The 9951-nt window shown below is 37.7% G+C and overlaps 1 protein-coding gene and 1 long non-coding RNA gene across 2 annotated transcripts; one reads left to right on the top strand and one right to left on the bottom strand.

The window, feature by feature from the left end:
* On the bottom strand, positions 519 to 4102 carry LOC104748899. The gene is made up of 5 exons (XM_010470477.1): positions 3847 to 4102; positions 2791 to 3773; positions 2192 to 2683; positions 1552 to 1984; positions 519 to 1396 (listed from the first exon to the last, which is right to left on the bottom strand). Exons 1-5 carry the CDS (start codon positions 4100 to 4102, stop codon positions 519 to 521), a joined length of 3042 nt encoding a protein of 1013 aa, XP_010468779.1.
* LOC104747775 lies at positions 8011 to 9408 on the top strand. Its single transcript, XR_761234.2, has 3 exons — positions 8011 to 8332; positions 8495 to 8706; positions 9123 to 9408. It is a non-coding gene; the product is annotated as an uncharacterized LOC104747775 (long non-coding RNA).

The following is a 9951-nucleotide window of genomic DNA, read 5'->3' as shown; positions in this document are numbered from 1 at the left end:
TTTTTGTCAACCATTAGGCCACAACAAGCCGACCTATTAGCCTAATCCCTACATTCGTAGGGAGCGGGATTCGATCCCGGGTGTGATGGTGCCTTATGCATTTAGGACTTACCTTTGGCCACTGCACTGTAATATTTTTTAGTAGAACTAATTTTTTCTTTTTTTCTTTTTAATTTGGTTTGGTAAGTGTGCTCGATCACTCAAGGTCGTAGTCTCAAGCACTAACCCATGCTTGAATGCTACCAACGAGCGACAAGCACAGTGGAACTATTTGTAACCGGAGTATTTTGTAATAGATTATAATAGTGTCAATAGCTCAAATGGTAATGTCCTAATATGTATATACTATGATCTCATCCGGGCTACAGCGTGGAGGAATATTTGCTGACATATGCAACCATGCAACAGTCATTATTTTGACATAAGTTAAAAATATCAATGAAAATAGAAAAGTTTCGATGATTAGTGAGGATTGGAGTGAATATTTTTTTTTTTTTTTTTGACAACAAAAGATCAGCTCATATGAGCCAATGCGAAGGAAAAGAGTCTACAAATAAAACATGTTGCGGTGAAGTACGCGCTTGGCGTGCCAAAGAATCCGCACTAACATTAACACTTCTTGGGATCAAAGAAAGGGAGAAAGACGTGAACTCCTCCCTATCCAAAACGATGTCATCGAGATAAGTCTTGAACGCCGGCCAGTCTTGAGGGGAAGACACCATCTTCACCAAGTCTGAGCAATCTGTATAAAAAGCTACTTCTCGAAAATCATGTCCAATCATACAGCGCATAGCCCAAACAAAGGCTTCTACTTCTGCATGCAATGGGGAAAGACTCTGACAGAAATTGGTGGCTCCTTTAATCATCGACCCATCCATAGCGGCTGAACACACCCAACCTGCACCCGCGTAAACGTCTCCCAATTTCCAAGACCCATCAACTAAACACCTGTAACCCGAAGAGGCAGTGGGCAGCGATCTTGCGCGTCCTATCTCCCTAGCAGTAGAGACACGTGAATTCCCGAGTTGATCCTCTACCTCCTCCTCTATTTGAGCCTGTAACCAAGTGGTTGATTCCCCTACCGCTATCCGAACAACCTCCTCTGGCTTTTCTACGACATTCTCAAAGACCCGAGCATTCCGTGCCTTCCAGATATACCACATAATCCAGGGGAAAGCCGCAACCTGAGCACCCGGGTTGTCAGTGCCCAAAAAGTGATCCACATTTGCATATATAGAGGTCGTGGGGAAAGAAACCTCCCCAACCGGTACCTGAGCTAAAGCCCAAGCCTGTCGAGCTGGTGGGCATCGAAAAATAGCATGATTTACCGTTTCCTCATCCGCCCCACAACGGGCACACCCCGAGTCACAAGCAATGCCTTGCCACCGTAAATTCGCTGAAACCGATATACATCCGGATAAAACTTGCCACAAGAAGTGTTGTATTTTTGGTGGGCATGCCACCCGCCATACTCCAGCTAGAAGGGGAGTAATATCCGGCCCGATTCTAGACACTAGCGACCCTTGTTTAGCCGACCGTTCCGTATTATACCCTGATTTCCTAATTTTGTAAAGTGCCAACCCAACGAGTCATCCGTTTGAGAACTACCCAAAGGTATAGCCCTGATCAAAACAGCCTCCTCCGGGGGAAAATGCTCAAAGAGCATATCAAGACGCCAAAAATTAGATTGACGGTCAATAAGATGTGAAATTTTCAGAGAAGGGTCCTGTAAAGGTCCCTTGCTCACAGCTGGTCTTGGGGATTGAGCTGGAATCCATGGATCAGTCCATATAGAAATGGAATCACCAGAGCCAACCCGTATAATGAGCCCTTTGTTGACCAAAGATCTAGCTGAAACAATACTCCGCCACACATAGGATGGAGAGTAAGAACAAATAGGATCCATAGGATTTGAGTTCCTGTAATACCTGCCCTTAAAAACCCGTGCAAAAAGGGACTCCGGGGCCTCAATCAGACGCCACAACTGCTTTGCCAGTAAGGCAGTATTAAAATCATCCACATTCCTAAACCCCAGACCCCCCAACTGCTTGCTTTCGCAGAGCTTCTCCTAGGCTAACCAATGCATTCCCCCGGACTGCCCCGAGCACCACCAGAAGTTGGCCACCGCACTAGTTAGTTTTGATGTAACCGTTTTCGGCAGCCGCAAACAGGACATGACAAAAGTAGGTACCGCAGTGGCGACAGACTTTATCATAACTTCTTTCCCTCCTCTGGACAGTTGTTTCGCTGTCCACCCGTTTGTACGGTTTTGCAAACGATCCCGAACGTAAGAGAAAACTTTCGTTTTGGATCCTCCCAGACTCTCCAGTATCCCTAAGTACGATCCCATCCCACCCAGATTCAAAATACCGAGCACCTCTTGCACCTCACGTTTGACTCCTTCCTCGACCTTGTGACCAAATTGAATGGAAGATTTATCGAAGTTAATCTGTTGCCCGGAGACCGCCTCATATTGTTTTAAGATGTCCAGAATGACCCCACACTGATCCTTGTCTACCCGGCAAAAAAACAGACTATCGTCCGCAAACAACAAATGCGTGATAGCCAGACATTTATTAGCCACCTTGATCCCCGTGATTCGTTTCTCCCTCTCCGCCTTCCGAATATTAGCAATAAGAACTTCTGTACAGAGAATGAAAAGATAGGGAGATAATGGATCACCCTGACGCAAACCACGTTTCGGGACAATCAAACCATTTGGTTGACCGTTCAGCAGTACCTTGTATTCAACCGAGGAAACACAAAATAAAATCCAGGAAACCCATTTACCGAGAAACCCATTTTTCTTAGCAGAGCTTCCACAAAACCCCACTGAACCCTATCATAAGCCTTGCTCATATCCGTTTTAATTGCCATAAACTTCCCTTTGCAGGATGGATTTGTCCTGAGGCCATGGAACATCTCCTGGGCAATTAAAATATTATCCAATATTAGTCTACCGGGCACAAAAGCAGACTGAGTCTCCGAGATAAGCTTTGGTAACACCAATTTCAACCGTTGGCACAGGATCTTGGAAATGATCTTGTACCCCACATTACATAGGCTAATCGGACGTAACTCTGTCATCCGGGTCGGCTTGGCCACCATTGGAATAAGACACAAGTTCGTCCGATTTAAGCTCCTATCAAAAACCCCCTCCTCAAAAAATTGATTAACCGTGGAGACCAGGTCTGCTTTGACCACCCCCCAAGCCTTCTGGAAAAACAAAGCAGTCATACCATCCGGACCCGGAGCTTTATCTGGGTGCATCATAAACAGGACCTTGCGGACCTCTGCTTCTGTTGCTGGAGCCGTTAAACGGTCATTTATCTCCTCCGTAATAACCCCCTCAATCTCACTTAAAGCTTCCTCAAAGGAATCCGGGGAAATCGAAGTAAAAAGATCCTCAAAATATGAGACTGCCGTCTTGCAAATATCATCATCCTTCGTAGACCAAACATTATTCCTGTCATACAGGCCAACTATTCGATTCCTAGCCCGCCGCTGCTTTGTTTGTGCATGAAAATACTTTGTATTTTTGTCGCCCACCCTCATCCAACGGTTCCGACTCTTAAGGTACCAATAAATCTCCTCGTCCCTGTAGGCCTCACGTAATCTGGATGTTAGGTCCGACAGGACCTCCTGTCCAACCGAATCATCAGCCTGCGCCACCTCCAGTTTCCTTTTAAGATCCTCTATCGTTTCCCGCCCATAAGGAACCTGCTCTTTCCGCCACTGCGATATTGCGCGACGACAGTTCCCTAATTTGGTGACTAAATCATGGGAATCCTGAATACCATCAGCCCCCCCAGCCCATAGCAATAGCATCCATTAACCCTGGTTTACCAATCCAACGCTTGTCAAACATAAAGCATCGACGACCACGTGGTCGCTTAGCCCCAATACTCACCACCAACGGTTTATGATCCGAGGCGATCATAGGCAAGTATTCCGTCACCGTATCCAGATACTGGTCATGCCACTCCTCAGTTCCGAGAGCCCTATCCAACCGGCACCGAATCGGCTTTTTATCCCGCCAGCCCCTCCATGACAGGTAGTCTCCAAGATAGGGAAATTCCAAAAAACCGCAATCCTGAATCATTCCGTTAAAAGAACGGAAAGAGCCGCATGCCTAAGCTTACCCCCTCGTTTTTCATGATTTCCTGTTAACTCATTAAAATCACCCACAACCATCCAAGGAGAGGATCTTATAGTGCTTATCCTTAGCAATCTTTCCCAAACCATATCACGATTTTTAGGAACTGGGTCTCCATAGACAAAAGTAATATAAAAAACTTTGCCATTGTGAACTGCTTCTATGTCAATGATTCTATTTGTTGCCAATAAAATTGAAACATTAAAATCATCTTTATTATAAAATAGGGCCAACCCCCCACTACAACCAATAGGTTCCACTGTCTTTAAATTTTTATAACCAAAATGGCCTACAAATTGTTCCAAATGAAAAAAGATTGTTTTGTTTCCATGAGAAATAAAAAATCTGGCCTATGCTTGTTCCATAAATCTTTGAGATGTCCAATAGTGGCCTTGTTACCTAGACCTTGACAATTCCAACTTAGAATATTCATTTACTAATATTCGGTTTTGGTGGCTTGACTCCACCGTGACTGACTTTCACCCCTTCCTGGGCCCTGATAGTAACACCGGTTGCACCAGTCTCCTGGCCAATTGGCGGGGGACGTCTGCGTGGAGAGAGGAGCATGTTAGCATTCCTCTTCTTAGTGGAAACACCTCTAAGCACCAGAGTCCCCTTCCCCTTTCTCCCTTTGTCTCCCAGCGCCATAGTAGTTGGAAGGGTCACACCTACCTGCTGATCACCCTCCATTATGTCAGCCAAAATCTTTTCACCCTCACCCTCATTCTCCATTTGATCAGCCAAAAACTTTTCACCATCACCCTCATCAAGAACCTGACCACTGGCGGCCTCTTCCATGCCAGAAACATCTCCTGGCTCTCCCACAAACTCCCCATGAACCTCTTCAACGAAAGCGACCCCAGTACTATCACCATTTGCCGTGTCCGCATCTTTCCCACTCGCAGCATGAGCATCCAAAACCACCGTACTGGCAGAAACATTGTCATAAATATGATCTTAATAATATATTTGTAAATCAAATGTTTAAATATAGATTCGAGGTATATGCTCAATTTCCAAAAAAATCGAAATCTATATTTATGATTAAGATTTTTTTTTCTGTCAACATATCTAAGATTAAGATTATACTTGAAAACTAGGATCGGATCCGCGTTACAGCGCGGAAGAAAATTCGCATATTATTGTATCGGGTGACCATATATAAGGTGGTATATTATCTCGACATTATATTGTTTATGTTTCGAACTACCTTCTACCGCTGTTAAATTGTTTTTAAAATTAAGCAATTATTTATATATTAGTATTGTAGATTATCTATACTATTAAAAGGGAAGCATTTTTAATAAGTAAACATAGATTAAGATATTATTACATAAAATGCCACTAAAAACAGAATAAGGATATATATAAATCATGTAGCCAAACAGGTACAATTAACAAGGAATGTTGAGCCAAACAGATATAGTTTAGCAAAAATCGGAGCCAAACATATTTAAGTTTTCCGAGGCAAACAAATATTTAATGATTATTAACACATACAAATTGGAAGCAATTAAAATCTGCCATTAAATCTAAACAAATTAACCCACATATTTAGCGTATGTCATTAAAACAATTAATAATTAAAACCTATCCACGTAAATCATATTGTTACGGTTAACATTATGGAAACAATTAAAATCATATTGTTATGATTAGTGGAAATTCAATCTTAGAATATCTTCTAAAAAATGAAAATGCGTTTAATTAAAAAAAAGTGAATTTGGCAATTAACACCAAAATCTCGGATAATCAACATAATCTTCTCGATTTTGAAATATTCTAATTCACCAAATCTTAGCAACTTACCAAATTTGGATAGATGATATGATCAAATCTTAAATACTATGAGATATTCTTTAAAACATGACCTACTACTATAAATACAGCATACATGATCAAGGTGTTACTCATCTCGAATACCGCAAACCTAAACCTATTTTTCCAAAAAAAAATGGAGCCTAAGGCAACTTCGAAGATACAAGTAATAACTGTATACAGTTGGAGGCAATATACTCTTACAAATGATTAAAGATCTTTATTGTTGATAAAGATGAGGACACTGAATGTAGTCTTTAAAGAAGTTTTCAAAAACTTATAGATTACAATGGAGAAAGCAGAATAGATCATGACTACTAGGTATTTTAATAATCTATGAACTTATACAAAAACCTTTCATCCGTTCAAATTAATGTACTTATGGGTTTTTTAAATTTTGTTACAGGGATTGTACTTTTTACAAGCACTTTACAATAATAATGGATGAATGATCAAAACAATGATTCTTTTAAATAAAAAGAAGAAACTGAATATGACAAGAATCTAGATATCAGATGGTTGTAGCCATCTATCCATGATTTCCTCTGTTTATTTTATTACTTTTGTGTCTTTGTTTTGTGTTTTGAAGTTTTTAATTTCAATAATTTCCAAATGCTTATGCAAATGTAAAGAGTTTTCAATTTTTGGGAATTTTGTAATGCCACACATTCAATAATATTTTGGAAACTTCTATTTGGTTCAAGTCAATCCTATTTTTTAAGTCAGAAATATCTATAAACATAAGTATGATATAACTAACCGATTAATGGAGTTATCATATAAGCAGGTTTAGGCCGAACCAACATACTCCGCCATGTTAGAGAATCTACATATCACACACTTTGTTAGAACAATTATAATCGATTTGACCATAGAGCTTAACGGAATTACTAATTAAATAGACGAACCCGCAATAAACTTTTCAAATAAGAAATTAAGAAGTACGTACGTACACATTCCATTCATATACGGTAAGCAAATAATTTTGTAGTTAAATCACATTTAAACATGAACAATTCTTAGGTTCACTCTTAAAGTGAACTTCTTTGTTCACCTCTCCTTAATTTATCGAATGATAATTTGACATGTCATAATATATTTAATAACCAATTTATATATTTTTTTATAAAATAACGAAATAAAATCTGTATATATTATTATAAGATTAAAAATTCAAAATGCTCTTTTATAAACCCAAACTGATATATAATTTCATTTTAATTGTAAAATCTAAATCTTAACCATTTCATTTGTAAACCCAAACCGACATGTAATTTTATAATATGCCTAATAATAACAGTAAACATGATATTCTCATTAAATATAAAAAGGTAGTGTAAATGTGAGCCTTAAATAAATAAGAACTGATCCATCTACTTTCATGATAATGGGTATGGGTAAAGAAAACTAAACCCAAGAATCAAAAATATGAATCATTAGGTATATTATATATACCATATGCAACAATCAATACAAACTACAATCATTATATTTCCACAAAATGATATTAAAAATATGCATACTATTTGTAAGAAAAACACTTGCAACAATTCCACAAAACAAATTTTCAACTAACAACAACATAATTATTTTTTTCAGAAAAAAAGAAATTTATGAAAATATTCCCGGACGTACGTGCGGGTCTGAATCTAGTATACAATAAAAAGTAACAAAAAGAGGAAAGTTTATAATGAGACGGGATTCTAATAGAACTAAATTTAAGATGCGGTTGTCCACGAACAGAGGAATAACAATGTATAGATTGATTAATATGATAGCTGTTAGAGATATACTAATATGTATTTATTCTTCTACACATCATATACATGGACAATGTATTTAACCAATTTGCTTACCGTAGTTTAAGTATAAATTTTGTAGTTTATGATTTAAAATTAATGTAATTTAAATGTATTTAACTTGTAAGTAAATAATGGTTGATGTATAGTTTATTGGGCTTGGATATAAATTTCAGCACATTGACAAATTGGGTTTTGTTGGCCTTTTTTTGAAATTAAAACAAATTATTTCTTTCGCGATAGTCGTTTTTTTCTTCATTTCCTCTTCCTGAGCGATACAACTTCAGATTGGTTTGAAAGACCATCTTCCATTCGCTTGATCGCCCAACAAAATTTTAGTTTGCGAGTTTTGCTGCTTAACTCATACGTTTTAATCAAATTCACAACCTCTATAATCGAGAAAATATTTTCTCGGTTAGCTATAAAATTGGGAAAGGAGAGAAGCTTCATTGAGTCAAATCAAATCGAAGTGTGTGTTGGGGTAGATAAATCCAAGAATCGACGGATTCAGTTTTGACCCATCAGTACAATAAACTGAGTAATCAATTCAATTGGGTTGGTAAGTTGTCTATCATTCAGAATTGCTTCAATTGTAACAAACTGAGTAATCAACTCTGTATTCAACTAAACTCTCGATAGTATGTTTGGATTTGGGGAAAGTTGTATATGTGATTAGCAATACGGTATATGATTAGTTGATATCATATACATTTTTATGCAGTACATATGGAAGCATATATATGAAGACATTATCTCTCTCAGTAAGATATAAATTTGTATTGTTTTAACATGTTAGGTTGTTTTATTTGGCAGAGGCAAAACTGATTGCTTTACTTATTTTGCTTAAAGGTTCAGGATATCAAATGACATATACTTACATGTAGATCGGTTTATTGCCACAGAGTACATGTTTTTGTGGCAAAAAACAGAAAAGTGAGTTCGTAATATTGAACCTTGAAACTTACAGAGTTGTGAATTCTTATAAGCTACTGAAATGTAAAGCCAATGTGTTCATCAAAGATATATACGAACATGGCATATTTTCTCTTCGATTAGGATTGAAATAGTTAAGAGTATGAAAATTTGGAACTAATTGTAATATAATGGCATGTTTTATGTATCAGCTTCGATTTAATTGTGAGTACAAGTTATGACGTTTATTGGCTGTCAAGTTATTGATCACATAGCAGAAGATTTCAAGGAATACATTCTTTGCTCATTTATTTGATAATACTAAGATAATAACAAAAAACTTATTCTTTGCTCATTTATTTTAAACTTGAATATAGAAATAAAACATACGAATAGGTAATTTAAGTAAAACCAACTGAATTTAAAACCTGTGGTAGGAGTGACAGCAGAAGCCATTGGAGAAGGGTTGGAGAAGATAGAAGGGAGAAGGTTAAAAGGGTTTGATGATTGAACTTTTGATTACTAGCATTGTATTTATAGGAGGCTTTCACGTATCACGATTTAGGTATAATTTGGTTGTATAAGTTTGGGTATATTCTCAGAATAATTCAGTTAAGGTATGTAAATATTTTCAGAATAATTCAGTTAAGGATCGATTTTTTTAAAAAATCCAATAAGGTAATCTAGTACTAATGTATCAAAAGCAGGTTAGGAGATTGATATCTTTCAAATTAACTGATGAGATTGAGTAGCGTAATCTTCGGCTAAGTTGACGTGATAGGGAGGTAATTTCCGGCTTTCGTAAACATTTTTGTGCACAACCGAAATACAATAATGTTTTTAGCCCATTAAAATCTGCACAACCCTTATATATCGAGAACCCATTTAAAACCCACAAATTATTTTCTAAATTTGCACAGCCCTTTTATATCTTAAACCCATTAGAAACCCCCCAATTGTTTTCTAAATACCCGAGTTGTGAATTTCGGGTTACGCAAGAAAAATGCTCCAACCCAATTAATTATATTGTCATATGCAGTGCGGCGTAGTTGTTTGCTTGTGTTGGATGTGGGGGCATTTTCGGGTGAAATGTAAGTTGTACTTCTCTTTTACTAATATAGGGATATAATTAACTATCTGTTGTAAAACATTTAGTGGACTCTATCTGACCGGCCCATATATTAGTCTAGTAGTTTACGGTCCATTGTACTAAGGCCCATTCGGCCATGTCATTAGTTATGTTGGTTTGTACTTAGTCTCTTATGG

Source organism: Camelina sativa, chromosome 15, assembly GCF_000633955.1.
Source record: "Camelina sativa cultivar DH55 chromosome 15, Cs, whole genome shotgun sequence".
Classification (NCBI taxonomy): domain Eukaryota; kingdom Viridiplantae; phylum Streptophyta; class Magnoliopsida; order Brassicales; family Brassicaceae; genus Camelina; species Camelina sativa.
This window is presented reverse-complemented; position numbering and strand designations above follow the sequence as displayed.

Coding starts and splice junctions, on each gene's coding strand:
- LOC104748899 (XM_010470477.1), bottom strand. CDS start 4,102: ATGATTCAGGATTGCGGTTTTTTGGAATTTCCCTATCTTGGAGACTAC. Junction 3,774..3,846: donor GTTTGACAAGCGTTGGATTG/GTAAACCAGGGT, acceptor CCCATGATTTAG/TCACCAAATTAGGGAACTGT. Junction 2,684..2,790: donor TAAGAAAAATGGGTTTCTCG/GTAAATGGGTTT, acceptor GGTTTGCGTCAG/GGTGATCCATTATCTCCCTA.